The sequence below is a fragment of the Capsicum annuum genome, chromosome 1 (assembly GCF_002878395.1).
Source record: "Capsicum annuum cultivar UCD-10X-F1 chromosome 1, UCD10Xv1.1, whole genome shotgun sequence".
Lineage (NCBI taxonomy): Eukaryota > Viridiplantae > Streptophyta > Magnoliopsida > Solanales > Solanaceae > Capsicum > Capsicum annuum.
Genome location: NC_061111.1, coordinates 38245262 through 38266925, shown reverse-complemented (window position 1 = coordinate 38266925; position 21664 = coordinate 38245262). Strand labels below are relative to the sequence as shown.

The window sequence follows — 21664 nt, the reverse complement described above, 5'->3', positions numbered from 1 at the left end:
TACCACTAAGTCGTGGAGGCAAAATTTGTTAAGCGGGGACAAAAATCAAGACCACCCCTTATATATCTAGACAAATCAATTTTCATTTTAAGGTCATTTTTGAACTTGACCCCAATTTCTGTGGCATCCTTCGCACTTGGAGACAATCCAGTCTTACTTTACTGTAAATTTTCATGTATCTTAGAGATGTCTTGAATAATAAATTATTGTGACCTAATAGTATATTTTACGTAATTTTCAAACATTTAACTTTTTTAAAAAAAGTTTAAGATTTCATGCCTGAAATTACAATTAAAATTGAACTGACTTTCGAAATTCAAATTAAGCCACATAAATTGAAATAAAGAAAATATTTTTTATACCAAACAAAAGTTAACACAAGCAGCAAATAATTTCTATTTTTATACCGAACAAAATTTTACACAAGCAAATAATTTCAATATGTTAATGACTTGGTAGCTATTTATTAATCATAGTATAGGAAAGCAAGGGTTAAAATGTTGCAACTATATATTGATCATAGTAGAAAAGCAATGGTTAAAAGGTTGTAAAAAAGATGCATCATAAGAATAATATTTGAATAGTTAAAATTACTTCTTACAATTTGTAAAATTTCTAGATAAAAGGTTAGAAGTACCAGTGTTTCAGTTCTAATGAGAATTGGAGCAGCACAACCCAAATACTAGCTTTAAGGTGTGAGAGATCAAACCTACAAAAGCCCAACATCAGCTCCCCACCACACTCAGCAGCCACCGTCCTCGACGGCTCCATATTAGGGAGCTTTAACTTTACCACAAGTAGGTAGCTCTTACCCAGATAGACCTCCATGGCACATGTGCACGGAGGATGATGTGTGACTTTGACACCATTGATACAACCTAGGGAGAACCACACCCCATAAGGTAGCTATTAAGGTGGGAGAACTCAAGGTTATATAGGAGCCACATCAACTCCCCATTTAACCTAGGTGGGACTTTTTGTAATAGGATCATAACAATTATCTAGAAAAAGCACTAAAAAACTAAGTTCAATACTAACTTTTCTATAGAACTTGAGCAGGAGTTAATTACATACATGAATCTGTCTTTAAAAACGGTTCCACGAGTTGTAAACGAGAATTTTCGCCCGTAACTATTCCAGAAGGTTTTCACGCTTAGTATCTAAAATTGTTGTAGCCTCCAAAACTAGAGGAACCATACCCCCCAAAACGCTCAGATTGAAACGACGATGATGAGTAGGAGTCAGCATAACGTGAAAAAGAACCAAATCCAGGCTCACGCATCCCATACATGCTCGGGGCTGGCTCTTTGTGGTTGCTAATGAACTCCTGCACAAAAAAACAAGTGAATAAACAAGCATAAGCTAGCTGGGTCGTGCTTTTATCAACATTTTTATCCTTTAACATTTTGTTTCTCCGAATGTTTCAATGAAACGTGTAGAGCCAACCTACCCTATAACAAGACCTCAAAGTAGTGATAAATCAGAAAATGGGCAAGATATGACCGGATAATTTCTAATTTACTTTTAATACTTAACTCTAAGGTTTTGGTTTTGATTGTACATCTATCTCTGATTTATTTAGACGAAAGTGTTTAAAGATTAATCGATTTAATCAGACTTATACTACTAATTTAATCAAAAGGTTCAGATTAACCAAATAAGCCCTTGGTAACAAATAGAACAAACTACTTAAATTCCAAATAGAATCATACTTGTAAAGATATTCATCACCCATGCTAGATTTTCCTATACCGATGCCACCTAGAGTTCCTCTACCCAAACATGGAGTATAATCCATGTGTAAAGATAGCAACAGCTTATATTTGCAGACAGTTTAAGGCCACAAAGTTCTGCTCTCAACACCCCAAAACTACCAACAGGTGTTTAACATATTTAGATCTTTTGTAATCCAAGGGAAAATGATCCAGAGGGAATCTAATCTAGTAGAGTAGACACATAAATGAATAAGACCAGCTAAAGGACCACGATCACCTGCTATAGACTCGTATGAAACTACAAATTACTTGAGTCATATATAAAAGGAAAAGTGAGGTGTAGGGTGATGATCTGACCCCTAAAGATGAGCTCCATACCTGAATAAGCTGTTCGGCTGTTTGAACCTCCGATGAGGAACCCTTAATCTCAATAGTTATCTCTTCAGGTAAGCCTCTGCTCTCTTGCACAGTAAGAACTGCCTTACTTGTGCGGCGAATGTACGCTATATTGGTTCCACCAATACCAATGATGTCCTCAGCATACAACAGGGGTACTTGCATGACCTTTGTCATCTAAGAGGAAAAAGTAAAGAGAAAGAAACGATTCATAAGCGCTGACACATCGCATTAAATACATATAGTGTGGTCATATTCTTAGGCTAGTGGCTAAGCAGAAAGAAAGAGCTTTTACATATTCAAGAACAGAGTGGATCCAGTTTTTAATTTCTCTTTTTATAATATACAAGGAAAGACGCAGTAAATATTGTAAAAGTTCATAAAAATTGAATTAAAAAATAAATTAATTTATATGCATCATTAAAACACACTCACATGCAAACAGGGGTATTTTAGCATCTTATGTGGTATACTGGTACCACCTAATGTTTGTATAAACTTTTGAGGTTGACATGAAGTAGATGTGTACTCCTGGCGGATCTATCAGTGTGAAGTTAAAATTTGCTAGACTCGGCAAAGAGCTTCAGGTCGTATCATGCATTCTTGTTGAGAATTCATTTCACAATACTTGAATACAGATGGAGTTTACTTAATTATACACTGTATAAATAGCAATCCTCTGCTACGTAATGGGACAAACTTAAACCACAATGAAGCCACAAATTCCATGAGACACAGAGTATCCATAAAACTAACCTGTGTTACTACAGGACCAATTCGGCCAGCAGAAGTACGTATGCCACCATGTCCAGGATCCTGTCCATACAGTGATAGCGTAGAGCGCGGGAGTTTGGAGTCCATGGCGGCTTCACAATCAAGTAAGTAAGTGTCTCGGTTCATGGAAAAAGAATAATCAGAAACTGCTCCAGCTTCGGAATTTAAGGACTGTGATTTTTCAGCCCAGGACTCCAATGGCCGATCTTGAGAGCACTGGCAGTAGAACATGTATTCGTAAAAACACACTTAGACAATTAAGCTTCAGCCAATAGAATCAAACTTACCGTCTTTTCAAATATAGGTATCATACTATGATCAACCAAAAACTTTCTCAGTTGTCTGACTACCGCCTCAAAAGCATCAAGCACCTTCAAACCCTCTCCGCGAATTTCAACAATTCTTTCATCTGCAGTGGCATAAGGGACCACATCATCTGGGAAATTCAGAAATTGACAGATGTTACCCCACATGACTGAATGTTTGGTCACACAGTAACAGCAAAACACACATTGCCACCATCAAGAATTACATAGAAATACACACCAAGATCTAATCTTGAACTGTGATTTCATAACCAGTGTTTGGCCATCTGTTATGATCCAGGAAAGAGAAGCTCATCTCATACTTTGAAATCATTGAGTAAGATTAATTACAATTTCATAATCACATTGCATCGGCATCTGTTATAACAACATGCCCAGTGTTATCCCAAAAGTGGGGTCTGGGGAGGGTAGAGTGCACACAATCCTTACCCCTACCTTGTAGAGATAGAGGCTGTTTCCAGTAGCATGGTTATCGGTTATATTTGGGCAAAGAAATTATCTCTACATTGAAATCATAGTTAAGTTAATAACTAAGATAAAATTAGTTTCCTGGGAAATCCACATTCCAAAAGAGCATGTGCAGTAGAAATAAAATTTGAAGGTACCTTACATTGAGAGACAACTACTATCTATCAATAGCAGCTATACATTTATCAGCAGAATTTAAGCACCACATCAAAGAGGACATAACGGTAGGATGACTTCGATTTTTCCTGAAGGCACATTCTAGCGTCCAAGTCTTCCACATATTTAAACTTTGTTAACAATAAGATTTGCTCATTCACTACTCTTGAAAAATAAAAATAAGATTTGCTCATTCTTTACTCTTGAAAAACTATGCTGGAGTAGTTTGTGGCTCCTGTTCCACCCCTGCCACCATTGCAGACTACTCTCAAAGTGAACCTCCCCACCATCCAGTTTCAACCACTTCTTACTCCCCAGGAAGTCCCTCCCTGACCACCATGTTGCAATAGACAAGAGAGTTTCCTCAAGTGAATTTGCTCTAAACCCCCTCCTCCTCCCTTTTGCATACAGAATTTCTTCATTGTTATCTAGCATAAATTAGCATCCACTTCAAAGGGCTTCTAAAATGTGCAGAAGTGAATTTGTCGACTATGATATATAGTCCTTCGTTGCTTTTTTTACTCAAGTATCATCAGGGTTCAAATCAGTTATCACTCACTTCAAAACTTTGAACTTAGAAATACTATATAACATTAAATCTTGTTTTTTTAAATACCTATACCATTAGTTCTTTTGTTCGCCATTAACCCTTGTAGGCCATTTGAGATCCAGGATCAGTTCTTTTTTTATCTTGAAAGATATATGCATCTATTAGTTCATGTATTACACTTCTAAGTATTTAATTTAAACACTGAATAGCGGATACATCTTTTCATCTATCAACACAATGCTCAATTGTCAATACTCCTTTGTGAATCTTGTATCTGAAATTCCCAAACATTCTTCAAAGTCCCAAATTTATCTTTCTCAACTCTTCTTCTTGGCAGCTCATGTCTTCTTTAGAAGACTCCCCCTCTTCCTCAGCACATGTTTCCTAAAAAGTACCCTAATTTGAGACCGAGGTCGTCTTTCTTTAGTACTTGTTGTCACTAGAATTTTTCTCTTCACTGAAACCTTCCTTAATTACCAAGTTACCTTCTAAATATTATAACAACAGTCCACCTTATCAGGAGCCTTCTCAGATTCTTTCTCAAGGATATTATTGTGAGATTCAACCTTACTTACATTCGGTAGTAGCCTTTCCCTAGTCTTCATAAGAATTAAGAATCACTTTCTTCAGATCTATCACCCTTCCTCTTTTCACAACCGCCGTCCCTTCACTCATCTTATTTTCTTGGCTACAGTAAATCCACATACACAAAGATGGATAAAGTTTTTTCTTTCAGATCTCTCAAGAAAATTCTTTACATACCACATGTTGGGAATTTGGAGAAGATGAGTGCTCTCAACCATTTGAAAACAAGTGAAGCAAAAATTCAAGAAAATTTGTTCCTCTACCAAATGTTAAGTCTAATGTTAGCTCGGATATGATTAACCTTGTAATATATGTATATGCAAGTTGAAGATGTAGAGAACTTCTAGTGCTAAAAAACCTAATTTTTTGAATATTTGATTGAGACAGGTTTATTTCGGCTCTATACAGCTGGAAAGAAGCACTACTAAAAGCAAAGAACAGAAGCAACCAGAGAATCATTCCTAATACTATTTGGTGGACTATATGGTAAGAGGGATAGTTTTAAGTATCTTGGATCTATGATTCAGGGGAATGGAAAGATTGACGAGGATGTCTCTAAACGTATTGAGGCAAGTTGGATGAAGTGGAGGCTCGCCTCAGGAATGTTGTGTGATAAGAAGGTGCCCCTTAAGCTTAAAGGCAAGTTCTACAGAGTGGTCCTGCTGTATGGAGCAGAGTGTTGGCCAGTCAAGAACTCTCACATTCAAATAGTGAAGGTGGCGGAAATGAGAATGTTGCGTTGGAGATGTGGACTTACTTGAGGGGATAAGAGTTAGGAATGAGATTATCCGAGAGAAAGTGGAAGTGGCTTCGGTGGAGGACAAGATGCGGAAGGGAGGCTGAGATGGTTTGGGCATGTGACGAGGAGGAGCACAGATGCCCCAGTTCGTAGGTGTGAGAGGCTAGCTTTGGATGGTTTCAGGAGGGGTAGAGGTAGGCCGAAGAAATACTGGAGGGAGGTGATCGGGCATAACATGTGTTACTGAGGACATGACCCTAGATAGGAAGATGTAGAGGTCGCCAGGGGCAGACCCACTATGGTTCAAGTGGGTTCATATGAACCCACTTCGTCGAAAAATTATACCGTATATATATGTATATATAATCAGTCTTTATAAAGATAAAAGTATATATATTTCCGTTTGAACCCACTATGAACAAGTTAAGTCGCTAGTCTAGTGGAAGGGGGGTCAAATCCTAAGACAGGCGTCATGAGTTCGATCCCTTGCAGCAGCAGCTTCGTTTTTGGTTGTCTTTTTTCAAAAGCAAACAACCTCTTTTTTTGTTTTAACCTTTAAGCAACAGTAAAGCAGCAGCAACACGCTAATTCAATATATTCTAGGTAAAAAATAAATTTAATTTTCAACATTTTTTCTAAAAATATGTTGACTCTTCAATCCTTAATTCCCCCTTATTCCCCATTCCCTACAACATAAAGAAAAAAAAAACCCTATAGCCTCCAAGCAAAAAAAAAAAAGGCCAATCTCACATCAATCAAGAAATTTATCAAGTTTATTCGTTGCTCTTTATTCTCTACTTTTAATCTTTTATAGATATTAAATTATTACGGTTATTTTTTATTTCCTCAACTTAAAAAAAATTCTTTCTACTTAAAATTGAAGAAAATCACAATTGATTTTCTCTTCAATTTTAGTTACTTTTTTACAAATTTTTAAAATTCAATTAATTACAGTAACTCTTACTAATCTAGTGAAACGTTTAATTCGGCAATACAGGTTCTAAATTCAATGAAGAGATATTTTGCTCCGGTATCATCAAAGTTGCCGCAATCAAGTTCATCCACTCAAAATACTCCTCGCGTGGAAGAGAACTTGAATCAAGTAGAAGAAAATCATCATTCTGCTAAAAGACAAAAGCAAGGAGTAAACTTGAATTCTTTACTGGCAGATCCAAAAGAAAAAAAATCCATTTGGAAATATCATTCGAATGATCATGATGAGATTAGGCGAGCATATATTCAAAGAGGTCCTCATCAACCTCGAGTTCGAGAGTTTTCTCAAAGAGATATTTCTGGATTAAAACGTCATTTTAATCGTAAATGGTTTAAAATATATCATGATTGGTTGGAGTATAGTGAAATTGAAGATGTTGCTTATTGTTTATGTTGTTATTTATTTCAAGATGAAAGCATTCATCTACGTGGAGGTGAAACATTTTCAAGTATAGGATTCAGAAGTTGGCACAAAAAGAAAAGATTAGATACACACGTTGGAGGGCCGAACAGTAATCACAATAAGGCAAAAAAAAAGTGTGAAGATCTAATGCGACAAGAACAATCAATTGAAGCCACATTTGTGAAGCCATCCAATCAAACCAAGCTTGAATACAAAATTAGTTTACAAGCTTCTGTTGATGTGGTGAGACTCCTTTGAATCAAGGATTGGCATTCCGTGGACATCGTGAAGATGAATCATCATTAAATAAGGGCAACTTTCTTGAAATTCTTTTATGGTATGCAAGTCGGTGTGATAGAATTAGAGATTTTGTGTTGAAAAAGGCTCCAAAAAATAATCAATTGACTTCTCATAAAATTCAAAAGGATATTGTCAGTGCATGTAAACTTGAAACAATTAAAGCTATTATGGAGGATCTAAATTAAATGGTGATTATTTCTCATTGTTAGTAGATGAATCTTGTGATGTGTCACGTAAGGAACAAATGGCAATTATTTTGCATTGTGTTGATGGTGGGGGATCTGTTGTGGAACGATTTACAGGGATTGTCCATATTCATGATACTAGTGCTTTATGTTTAAAAGAAGCAGTTGTTAACTATCTTACTCAACATTCTTTGAGTTTATCTTGTATACGAGGGCAATGCTATGATGGAGCAAGCAATATGCAAGGGCATCTAAGTGGCCTTAAAGTTTTGATTCGGCAAGAAAGTAGATCAGCTCATGCAATTCATTGTTTTGCTCATCAAATTCAGTTGACTCTTGTTGGTGTATCTAAAAAACGTCTTCAAGTTGGAGAACTTATTTTGTTGATTTCCAATGTATTAAATGTAGTAGGAGGTTCTTTTAAACGAATAGATGAACTTCGACAAGCTCAAGCAGAAAAAGTTCAAGAGGCACTAGATATGGGTGAGATTGAAACTGGTAAGGGCTTGAATCAAGAACTTGGTCTTGCTAGAGCTGCTAATACTCGTTCGGGTACACACTATAAATAGTTTAAGAACTTTATTAGTATGTTTTCCTTGATACTATTGTTGTTAATTCTGAATCTGTTGAAGAAAAAGTTAAGGCAACAGGATATCTCAAAACTTGTCAAACGTCTGAGGTTGCTTTCATATTGCACTTAATGAGAGAGATTTTAGCAATCACAAATAAGCTTAATGAATCCTTACAAAAGAAAGAGCAAGATATTGCAAATGTTGTTCTTGTTAAAGTGGTAAAGAAACGATTGCAAGATTTATGGGATGAAGGATGGGATCCACTTTTCAAAAATGTATCAGCATTTTGTGTCAGGTATGATATTTTGATACCCAATTTTAATAATTTTTATGTTAATTTTGGAAGATCTCGACGAAGAGTTGCTGATTATACTATCTCACATCACTATCGCGTGGAAGTATTTTTTAAGATTATTGATTGGCAACTTCAAGAACTTAATGATCGTTTTAATGAGGTGAGAACAGATTTGCTTATTGGGGTTGCTTGTTTGAATCCAGTTGGCTCATTTTCTAATTTTGACACAAACAAAATATTAAGAATGGCTAAATTATATCCTAATGATTTTGGTGAAAATATAATGGTTACTCTCAAGAGTCGGCTAGAAACTTATATTGTTGATGTTCGTGATGTTGATGAAAGGTTTTCTAATCTAAAAGGACTTGGTGACCTTTCCGAGGAGCTAGTTAAGACAAAAAAACACTTTAATTATCCTCTTGTGTTTCGTCTTGTAAAGTTTGCATTGCTCCTGCCGGTCGCCACTGCTACAGTTGAAAGAGCCTTTTCGGCCATGAAGTTGATCAAGAATGAATTAAGAAATCGAATGGATGATGGTTTCATGAGCAGTTGTATGGTGCCTTATGTAGAAAAAAAATATTTAATACTGTTTCTGATGAAAGTATTATGAATAGGTTTCAAGAAATGAAAACTCGTACGATAGTATTTTAATAATATGTTTTAGTTAATTAAACTTTGTTTTGCTTTATTTGTTGCGTATTTATTTTTTATATATTGAACCCACTTGGTGAAAAGTTGGGGTCTGCCACTGGAGGTCGTGGATAAGGGTAGAAGGCTAGGGTGTGTGGGTGAGTCGTAGCAAGTAGTTAGGAGAGCTCTTGTGTAGCCGGGTTAGTAATCCTAGGACTGTGTCCATAGGTAGGAGCAACTAGTCAGGGAGTTCGGGTGTGGTAGGTGTCTTTGGTTTGTGAGTGTATGTTTACTACTGTGTGGGTGTCTTATTTCTTATTTCTTATTTCTTATTTCTTATTGCTCTTATTTATCTTATTTCTTATTTCTCTTATTTCTATTTTTGTTATTTCTTATTTCTTATCTCTGTTATACCATCCATCCTGTTTCACTGTTTCATTACGACATTGTTTACTATTCTTTATCTTGAGCCGGGGTCTATCGGAAACAGCCTCTCTACTTCTTTGAAGGTAGCGGTATGGACTGCGAACATTTTACCCTCCTCAGACCCCACTTTGTGGGAATACACTGGGTTTGTTGTTGCTATTGTTCAGAGAGTAATATGCAGCAAGTCAAACTGAATTGTATTTGACTTTGTGTTTTTGGTGTAATCAGATAGACTCTAATGATACTGTCTCTATCATTGATGTCTGAGACTCGTTATAGGGATAGTACAGTACTTTTACAGTTCCTTATGTAAATATGGTTTTCAGTACAACCCATGTACTGATGTACAGAAATAGAAACAGTTACCAATTTTTTTTCAAAAAAGGTTTAAATGGCTCTACATTGACAATTCACACAGACGACTTCAACTAACTTGGGATTGAGATGTAGTTAAATGTTGTAGCTTTATCGTATGAACAGCTCTGTATATTTGTAGGTATCGTTTTAACTAGAGGTTCTATGTATACATTCTGGATTGAAATCCCAGTCATTGCAACCAAGTCCCCAATAAATGATTAAAAAAAAAAAGTTGAGAATGATACTTGGATGAAAAAACAAACAAACCAGTAAGACAGAAAACTTACCCTCAGATAACACCCGCAGGGAGGCACCAGATCTTTCCTGGATTTCTTTGATCGTCGAACCATGTCTCCCTATCAAATGAACAGCCTGCGATGAGGCCATCAGCAACTTAAACGAACAAAACGCAAAACCAGCAGCTGCTGCTCCTGGATCACCACCTTCTAGTCCTGCAACTCGCTTGAATACTCGAAACACAGCATCCATTGCTGGAGATACTTGAGCATCTGGATCTTCTCTTCCAGATATTAGGACCTTAAAAGCATAAGCAGGAAGTCAACCACGAGTGGTACAGTTTCTTTTCATTTGAATACCTTGAATATATGAAGTTAAATCATGTGAAGCAAATAGCTGAAAAAAGATATTATTGCGAGATGAAAACTATTCGTGCCGCCATTCATTTATATATTTACCAAGTAGACGACAATTTCAAAGTCTATATAGCATGTCAGACATTGTCTCCAGAAAAAACAAAATGTTTTTAGGCAACTATGATAAATTTATATAACATGTCAACCAGAAATTTATCACCCTCTCCCAGAGCGACAGAGAGAAGATCATTTATAGCGAATAGCATTCATGGATGATCATATGTTCAAACAATAACCTCAACCAAAGATGCATCAGGAGCAGCCTCTATCAAACTATAAAGTAATTTTTATTTTTTGAAACCGGTAACTTTATATAAAGTAATTTTCTCTAACTAATATCACACAACCAGAAACTTGCTAAGATTCAAAGGGACAACAGTGAAGGTTATATAAGAGAGTTGGCTGCAGAAGAAACAGACAAATATCATCCAACATCCTAACTAGCACTGTGATCTGTTGCAGTAGAGATATAGCTGCATGGAGGTAAAGAAGAGAGATAAGGGGATGTCTCTGTTGTTCTGTTAGAATTTGGAAAGTGAGAGGGTAATTTCAAGACTTCCAACATTAGCATACTTTGGTCCTTCCATTAGAGATAGAAAGCAACTACATCTTAACCCCCACCCACCCCACCCCTGAATTGTACCAAACAATCTAGGGTAAAGAAATGATAATCTATCCTTCCCAAAATGCCCATTCCCTCTTCTTCTTCTTCTTTTTCTTTTTCTTTTTTTTTTTTTTTGACGAAGTAATTACTATTATGATTAATGAATATTGCAACCTGAACTCATCTCAACTTCTGCTCCCATTCCCTCTCTTTCTTGAACCAACAAAACCATCAACTAGTAGAAAATTCAAAATGAGCATGCCTAAAGGGCTTTGTATTTTACATCTCAAACCAGTTAAGTTCAACAACCATCTACACTAAGAGTGCAAGGAAAGCCGAAGAAAGATAAAATAATACGATTTGGAACCTATCAGAAAGGCAAAATAAACAATGAAAGAAGCAACATAAAATAATATGAATCCGGACCTATCAAAATGACAAAAAAAAAAGAAAAAGGAAAAAAGAAAACGAAGACGTAGTGTCAGATTAGAACTGAAAACCAACTAGAGGCTCCCCCACTCAAAGGCATTTGCAAGGGTAAATCTTGAAACTCATCTAAGGAAAAAACATCACAAGTCTTACGAGGCAGAGAGGGAAAGGTAAGACTCGTCCAAACTAGAAAGCGTCAAGATGAAGGCCTACACTTTAAGCATTTTTGGATTACAACTAACCGAATATTGGAAAGAGGACCCAGTGGAACTTTATGGCATCTAGCAAAGATACAAAAATTAGATTTTTTGCTCTTAATCTATAGCTCATACATTATAAATGAAACACAAGCAAAAGGTAAACTAGCAGCATATTCTCAAGAGATACCGATTTTCTCAAAGGTACTCTAGAAGCTCAACCAAGCTACCATTGATAGTATGTCATTTCAACTCAAATGTTGGAGTCGCCCAATGAAGAATGTGCAACAACATAAGTTCTTGATGAAATTAAATGTGGTGTTTGGCCATGATTTTTTTTTACTTTTTTTTCTGAGAAAACACGCGTGCCCATAAAATTTTGGAAAATTCCGGAAGTTGAATTCCCAAATTTTCAGAAATCCCAAAAACAACAAAAAAGTTGTTTTCACTTTTTTCACTCCAAATTACTCATGAATTTCAAAAACAAGTCTAATTTGTTCATGGCCAAAAACAACACCAATTTCCAAATATCATTTTTCACCTAAAAATCAAAAACTACTTTCTTCAATTTTCACAATGAACCATGGCCAAACGCCACCTTAGTGTTCCATGTTCTCTGATACCACACACACATGGATGTTTTTTTACACTAAAAATAAAAGGCAAACTTCAAGTAAAATTTAAACATAAATCCAATGTTGAAGAGTGTAACTTTGTACCAATTAGAAACATTTAGAACCCATTGGACCATGAGAAATTTTCACCTTTTTCCGGAAAAAAAATTCACTTTATTGGAAAATCAGCCTTTGGTCATCATAATTCCAAATACAACTGTTGCATTTGGTATTTAAAAAACACCCAAAATCTTGTTTTACCTTTTTTACACTTTCATAAAAGACTCCCAAGGATTGACGCTCAGTCTGTTTTTTTTTTTTGCCTTGGTGACGGATGTTTTGACACGGCAAATTCAAGGTGAAGTACCTTACTGTTTGCTTTTTGCGGATGATGTGTTCTTGATGGATGAGACGCGTAGTGGAGTTAATGCTAAATTGGAGGTTTGGAGGCAAACCCTTGAGTCTAAAGAGTTTAGGTTGAGTAGGTCCAAGATGGAATATTTGGAGTGTAAGTTTAGCAAGATGTCTCATGAGCCCGATGTGGTTGTTAAGCTTGATACTCATTCTATCAATTAGAGAGATAGTTTCAAGTACCTAGGGTCTATGATTCAGGAGAATGGAGAGACTGACGAGGATGTCACTCATCGGATTGGGGTAGGATGGATGAAATGGAGGCTCGCCTCTGGAATCTTGTGTGACAAAAAGGTACCTCCTAAACTTAAAAACAAGTTCTATAGAGCGGTGATTAGACCGGCATTGTTGCATGAGGCGGAGTGTTGGCCTGTTAAGAAGGCACACATCAAGAAATGAAGGTGGCGGAGACGAGAATGCTTCGGTGGATGTGTGGATATACTTAGAAAGATAGGATTAGAAATGAGGTTATTCAAGATAAGGTGGGAGTGGCTTCTGAGGAAGCCAAGATGAGGAAAGCAAGGTTGAGATGGTTCGATCATGTGATGAGGAGGAGCATGGATGCCCTAGTGCCAAGGTGTAGAGGTTGGCTAGGGATGGATTCAAGTGAGATAGCGGTAGACTAGGTAGACCGAACAAAAATTGGAGGGAGGCGATTAGACATGACATGGAGCAGCTTCAGCTTACCGAGGACATGACCCTAGATAGAAAGTTGTGGAGAAGGAGGATTAGGGTAAAAGGTTCGTATGAGTTTAGGATGTTGTATCTTTTGTTGCATTACTTGGTGTATCTTGTATATGGTATTATTGGATGTGTTCATTATATAGTATCTTGTCCTTTTACTATTCCTTGTATAGATTGTTTTATTTTGAGCCGGGATCCATCAGAAACAACCTTTCTATCTCACATCTGAGGTAGTGGTATCGACTGCGTACTCTTACGCTCCCAAACTCCACTTGGTGGAAATATAATGGGTATGTTGTTGTTGTAAATTTTCTTTTTCAAATTTATCCTAATTTTTTTTAATTTTTATATATAAAAAAAATAAGAATAAATCTAAATTATATTTCATGTTTAAATCAAATTTTATATTTTTTTCAAAAAAAGTACATTTAAATTCTAAAATACATTGCAAAAATCAACAAACACACCTACAATTCCAACTCCAACTACGAAAATTCCAAATAAAGGTTTAAAAAATTGTTTTCATGACCAAACACATCTATAATTCCAATTCCAACTTCGAAAATTTCAAATAAAATTTTAAAAAAAAATTGTTTTCACCGCTAAACACAACTATAATTCCAATTCCAACTTTGAAAATTCCAAAACAAAGTAAAAAAAATCATTTTCATAGCCAAACTCCACTTAAATTCAAACAAAGAAAATCACAAAAAAAGCATTAAAAACCCACCCCAAAAAACAAAAAGAAACAGAAATTAAACGTACAATTCGATCAGCATTGCCGAGAGGACCTTCCAAGACACGAATTCTGGCACCAGTTTGTTCACACATCTTTTTTACAAGTTCTCCTTTTCGCCCAATTATACTTCCTACTTTCACCAGCGGCACTACTAGTCGGTACACGTTGTCTCCTGGCCAACCTGGCCATTTCACCACAATCGCGGACCCCGACCCCGATGCTGCCGCCGCCGATTCTCCGTCGTTAACAACCATTTCCGTCGCCACCGCAGACGGCGGGTCCTGATTTGACGGTGGAAATGCCGATGCCTCGGTGGAAAAAGCCATTGATGATAAATGTGAGGGTATAAAAACTGAAAGGGAAACAGTGAAGAGCAGAAACTGAAGAGGGAAAAGAGTGAGAGTTTGCTAAGTGAGATTTTGGTGAGAGGGTTTTGGTTTTATATAAGCGGAAAAAAGGGGTCAATATTACAGATCAGCATTACACAAGTTTCTAAAATAGTAGATGGTACATAAATAGGGTTGTGGAGGACCACCTTATAGCATATTGTTAGACCCCGTTTGAAATTGCTCTTACAAAACTTTATTTGCATTTTAAAAAAAATATATAGTTTATGTCTGATAAATTTATTTAAAAAATATTTTTAATAATTAAAATATGTTTGGATAATTTTTTTCAGAAAGTGTCTTTTTGAGTTAAATGATCAAAAAGAACATTTGTCAATAAACTTTTATTATTAAAATTAATTTATAGAGAAAAAATATTTTAAATTTCTATTATAATATTCTTAATTAAATTTTTAAAATTTAATTAAAAAGTACATACTCTAAAATTTTCAATCAATATTGATATATATAAATGTATTAAAAAAATTAAATACTGATATATTACTTAAATAATTTAAATATTATTTAAAACATCATACAAAAATAAACACAAAAGTTATTTCATAAAGTGTATGTATATATGTAAAATATTATTTGTTTATAGATGAAAGAGAAGGTGTGCAATACGATAAACTCGTTGAATGAATAGAAGGTTTGACAAAAATGTCAAAAAAAAAAAAATAGAATCTATCTTTTTTTTTGTTACCTTATTTTTTGAATACATTTTAGTGTGTCAAATTTACTAAAAGTTAGCAAACACTATATTCATACTTACAAATATCTAAATGAGATAATATTTGTTATTTGTTACCTTTTCTTTTGGATATGTTTTTACCATTTCAGTTTTAAAACTGAGTAACCAAATTCATATACGTATACTACTTGATGACAACTATTTAAAATAAAATTCTATCTGTTATTTGTTATCTTTTTTAGTAATATATTTTTACGGTGTCAAAATTTACTATGAATAAGCAGTCATCATATTCATATATATAATCACTATTTTAACAAATATGTCACTTTTCATTAATTATTTATTTAAAATTAAATATTCGAGAAAAAATTTATATGTGATGTCAAAATGCAATCTTGTAACGTGATTCATCTGTCAATTGTTATCATTAATAATAAGAAAATAATTTATATATTCTTTAATCATCATCATCAATGATATTTTCAAATTTATTTAAAGAAAATGAGTGAAAATAAAATTATAATATATAAATTATAAAGAACTATGGCGTAAATATGAAATATCTCTCTCTATATATATATGTATGTATTTATTTATGTATATGTATATTTGTGTGTGATAGAGATTTTTTTGTCATAAAAAAATAATTTTCTGCTTCTGCTTATTTTGAGAAGCAAAAATTTTCTACCTCTTCCTAGAAATAGAAAAACTGTTTCTACTTATTTTTAAAAGCACTTTTGAAAGTTTATCAAACACTGTTCTTTTTTAAAAAAAAGTATTTTTTTTTCTTAAAATAAGTGCTTATTTTGAAAAATAAGTCATTCCAAACAGGCTATTAGTCACGTACAAGTGTTGTGGGGTATTAGTCATAGTATGATAACACATGATTTAGAGTCCATTTGGGATTGTTGTTACAAAACTGTTTATTTGAGAAACACTTTTATAAAATGGCTTTTCAGAAAAGTGTTGTTAAAAAAAAAAACAGCTTGTGTTTGGTAAATTCATTTGAAAAGTGTTTTTGATAATCAAATTGTTTTTAGATAATCTTTTTCAAGAAGTATTTTTTGAGACAAATGATCAAAAAGGACATCTATCAATAGACTTTTATTACTAAAATCAATTTACTGAGAAAAAATATTTTAAATATCTATTATAATACTTTTACTTAATTTTTCAAATATAATTAAAAAGTACGTACTCTAAAATTTTCAATCAATATTTATATACATAAATACATTAAAAAAATTAAATGGTGATATATTACTTAAATAATTTAAATATTAATTAAAACATCAAACAAAAATGAATACAGAAGTTATTTCATAAATTAAATCACTATATATGAAAAATTAACGACAAAAATAACTATCCCTTCATACATCACAAAAATTCTCAACGATTTAATCCCTAATTTTATCGCGCAATGTCTCCATACTTGTAGAACACGTGTCTTGTATTTCTAAAGATGTACCAAAAGGCTGATCTGCTTCTTTGAAATGTGAAATATAAATTCTTAAAAATTAAACGTTAATCAAACTTGTAAGATATGTTAATTAATTAGTAATTTTTGCGCGTGTGTATATATATATATATATAATGGATATTTTTGTTGTCATAAAAAAATAATTTTCTACTTTTACTTCTGCTTATTTTGAGAAGCAGAAAAACTGCATCTGCTTATTTTAAAAATACTTTTGCAAGTTTATCAAACACCCTTCTTTTTTTAAAAAGTATTTTTTTCTCAAAATAAGTGCTTATTTTGAGAAATAAGCAATCCCAAATAAGCTATTAATTATAGATATCGATCATTATTATTATTTATTATATTTCGATTAATATAATACTTTATGTCTTATTATTATTTTTATGTTAGGTTTTACGGTGTCTTATGTGGCCGTATTATTTTCATCGTGTTTCTCTTTTTTGTATATGAATTTCCTACGCTTAAATCGAGGTCTTTATTATTATTTTAAATAGTTATTGTAAGTTGGAGTGTTTAACTAACACAATAAAAATGATACATATATATATATATACTACAAATCAGCATTAGACTAGTTTCTAAATTTTGTAACATATGATAACTTTTCTAGTAGCAGTTTATTTTATATGTTTAAAAAAAAAATTAAATTATTCCACTATTTATATGTATGTATATGTATTACAGATGAACTTGTATTGAATAAAATAAAATAGTACATAAATAAATACTGAACGAATTTAATTTTTTATAAAATAAAATACTAAGTAATATAAAAGTTAGCATATGTTACAAATTTTAGAAAGGCATAATACATAAATATGACGCTAAACTTGACACCAAATTATAACTTTTACCTTAAACTTTGACAGTGCACAAATAGGAACTTTAACTATTCAAAACTGCACAAATATGACCTCCGATCTTACGTGGCAAGACGCGTGTTCAACACGCAAAACTGGACGCGTCCAGCTTAAAATCTAAGGGCATAATACATAAAGATGATCCTAAACTTGACACCAAATTATAACTTTAATCTTAAACTTTGACAGTGCACAAAAATGACCTTTAACTATTCCAAACTACACAAATATAACCTTTAAATGACTTTTCACTATTATTTTTTCATTATTTTCGGCTCAAAGATGAAAATGAGATCTTATTTATCTTGTCATTGTGGAAAAAGAACAATATTGAAGATTTATTAATTAAGTGGGTCAGCTTCATACGAAAAAATCGCGTGGGTATGTATATATATTATAAAGCAAAGGACGAATTTATGTTATATAATATATCTAAATATAATTTATTTAAATATTAAATTAAAGATGAAACTATACTAATAATAAAAAAAATTATAGTTTTAATAAAACGTTATTAAGTTAACGTTATTAAAGATAGTAGTAGTATATTAAATTAACGTTATCAAATTAACGTTATCAAATTAACAGGCTTTTGCATTTTTCTTTAATGCCACTAAATCATCAGCAATAAATTCACTCCTTACTTTCTTGACTGGTTCACCATCAACCAACTTCATTGGAATAGTTGGACCATCAGTAATCCTATTCCGTAATTCATAGTCTTCACTTTGGATGGACATCTCTATCCTGGTCTTCCACCAGATAAATTGAGAACCATTAAAGAGTGGAGGTCTAGTAGTTGACTGACCTTCACTGTGCGTGCCCAGTAGGAGGTGCAGAATTCATCATTGTGATCTTTTCTTAGGTGTTAGCCTTATTTAAGACAACCCCACTTTGATACCACTTGTTAGAGTGCATTCTCTTCTGATTTTAATATTATACTCTATTGGTTGCCTATCTGTGGAACAAGTAATCTAATGTGGTTCGCAAAAGTAAAACTTGAACACAGTATTTTTACGTGGAAAACACCCGGCTCAAGAAAGGTGTAAAAAACCACGACCTGTACCTCTACAGGATTTAACCCCAACTTTACTATATCACTTGAGCCTCAACAATCAACAAATTACAAGACTTCTTGTAAATTAGGAATTAAAACTTTTATCTCATATTTCTATAAAAACACAAATCTTTCCAAGATAAGTGTTCCCAAATCTTCGAGTTCCCTAACTTGAAGACACAACTCCTAACTCAGTTTATACTTCACTGAGACTAGAATAAAAACTCATTACAACTCAAAGAACCTACCTATTACAAAGTCTATGACTTGCTAAGTAAGAGACCAGGTTCTTCTTCAAGTAAGTGAATTGTTTGTTGATTGTTAACTATCTTCTCAGTGCATGAGAGTGAAACACTTGAATGTCGTTTGTTGTATTTAAGCCAACTCCTAATTGAGTCCTTTAATTGATGTACTCTTCTATCTTCAATAGGACTCCCAAGTAGTTTCACTCTTTATTGCTGTCGTTTCTCTCTCCTTGACTGAATAGGACTCTTCTCCTTTATCCCCTAATCTTGTAGAACTCCCTGATCAACTCAACTTCTAGATACTGCATTTATCTTCTCCTTAATCGTAGCATTTGAAACAATTCCGAGCTTCCTTGCTTATCCACTTTTGTCTTAATGCATTGTAAGCCTTGCATCACTTCAATATGTAAGAACCAGTAACTTCTGTTTCATCACTTGTATGGAACAACTTACACAATATGTTTCATTCACATGTTCATCATCAAAACTTCATATTCCCTAACAGAGATATAGTTCTACAATCAAAGAAATCCAGGAAAGATAAGATGCCTCCTAGCGAGTGTTATCTGAGAGTAAGCTTTTTGTCTTACCGGTTTGTTTGCTTTTCATCCGAGTATCATTCACAACAAAATTCTGAACTCTTTTGAATCAAATGATTGAAGGCTTAGTTATAAGAACTTTAATCCTGAATGTATACATAAATTCTTAGCTAAAACAATACAGTCAAATGTACATAGTTGGTCATACAATAAAACTGCAACAATTAACTATATCTCAATCTCAAACTTGTTGAGATGGGCTTATGAATTCTCAAAGTCAAGCCATTGAAATCTGTCTCAGTTAAATATTTAAAATTCAAACTCTTTTTAGCACTAGAAGTTCTCTACATCTTCAATTTATATATAAATATAAATGTAATCAAATTCTAGCAAATATTTTGAGCGGACTAAATTTTCTTGAAATTTTACTTCACTTATTATCAAGATAATTTAATTGGTCCAGAATATTCATCCTCCAGATTCTCGTCACCTGATTTCTAAAGAATTTTCTCAAGAAATTTGGTAAAAAAAAGTTTATTCATCACTATGTATGTAGATTTACTGTAACCAAAAAAAGAAAAATAAGATGAGTAAAAGAATGAGGCCGTAGTGAAAAAAGGACAGTAATATATTCGAAGAGTGAAACTTACGTAGACAAGAAAAAGTTACTACCGTATGTAAGTGAGTTAATACATGAAACTGATTCTAAATTTGACATTTAATTATAATTTTGATCTTAAACTTTGATAGTGCACAAATAAGACCTTTAACTATTCAAAACCTGAATAAATATGATCTCCGATTTTGCAACCCCATGCGCGAGTCTCACTCGTGCCTACGTGGAAAGGTAATCCAATCACGCGGTACCACGTCATTAAAAGGGCTGACTTGGAGAGAGGTCATATTTATACAGTTTTAAATAGTTAAATGTCATATTTGTGCACTGTCAAAGTTTTGCTTTTTGTATTAATACGACGTCGTTTTTATTATTATTATTATTATAATAATAATTTTTTTTATATATTTCTATAGTAGCAGTATCTAACTTTTTTTAATTTTTAAAAATTATTATTATTATTATTATTATTATTTTATTTCTATAGCAGCAACACTTATCGTTTTTTAAATTAAAAAAAAACAGCCACTAGCAGGGTTCGAATCCGCACAGTAGGCTGAAGTAAGCGTCCAAGAAGAGCAAATAACATCACTGGGTTATCTAAGTGTTTTGTTTCATGTGGTTCAACATTAATATACGTACATAAATATGCATTTTCTATCTTATATATATACAGCGTAATTTTTTTACCGAGGAGGTTCGGGTGAACCCCATGACAACCACGTAGGTCCGCCCCTTGTTAATTTAATAATATTTTAATTACGTTAATTTGATAATGTTAATTTAATATACTACTACAACTATCCTTTAATTTAATATACTACTACAACTATCCTTAATAACATTAATTTAATACGTTTTATTAAACTATAATTTTTTTTTATTAGTATAGTTTCATCTTTAATTTAATATTTAAATAAATAATATTTAAATATATTATATAACTTAAATTCGTCCTCTCCTTTATAATATATATACATATTCGCTCGATTTTTTCGTATGAAGCTGACCCGCCTAATTAATAAATCTTCAATATTGCTCTTTTTCTGCAATGACAAAAGAAATTAGATGTCATTTTCATTTTTGAGCCGAAAATAATGAAAAAATAATAGTAAAGAGTCATTTAAAGGTCATATTTGTGCGGTTTTAAATAGTTAAAGGTCATATTTGTGCACTGTCAAAGTTTAAGGTCATATTTATGTATTATGCCCTTAGATTTTAAGTTGGACGCGTTCAGTTTTGTGTGTTGAACACACATTTTGCCACATAGGATTGGAGGTTATATTTGTGCTCTGTCAAAGTTTAAGGTCAAAGTTATAATTTGGTGTCAAGTTTATGATGGTTTTTATATATTAACTCTAGGTAAGTAAAGTAGAATTTCACTATTTTATGATAGTGTAAAACAAAGTTAGGTGAAGACTAAATGTTGAGATTAGACTAGTAAAATGAAGTTAATCAAGATAGATTCAAAAATTACTAAGATTAAGTGTCTAATTAAAAAGTTTTAGATCATACAAGATGATAACATTTTAAAATTGCTATTTAAAGTTATGAAAATATCTTATAACTTACTAAATCAA

At 33.2% G+C, this 21664-nt stretch overlaps 1 protein-coding gene across 2 annotated transcripts; it reads right to left on the bottom strand.

Annotated features, from left to right (window-relative positions):
- Positions 1–1022: 1022 nt before the first annotated feature.
- LOC107871692 (RNA-binding KH domain-containing protein PEPPER-like) lies at positions 1023–14710 on the bottom strand. Of its 2 annotated transcripts, none has more exons than XM_016718605.2 (6): positions 14228–14710; positions 10158–10407; positions 3173–3294; positions 2868–3101; positions 2094–2288; positions 1023–1327 (listed from the first exon to the last, which is right to left on the bottom strand). In XM_016718605.2, the coding sequence occupies exons 1-6, from the start codon at positions 14525–14527 to the stop codon at positions 1154–1156; spliced, it is 1275 nt and encodes a 424-aa protein (XP_016574091.1). In that variant the 5' UTR covers positions 14528–14710; the 3' UTR covers positions 1023–1153.
- Between the last annotated feature and the right edge of the window lie 6954 nt (positions 14711–21664).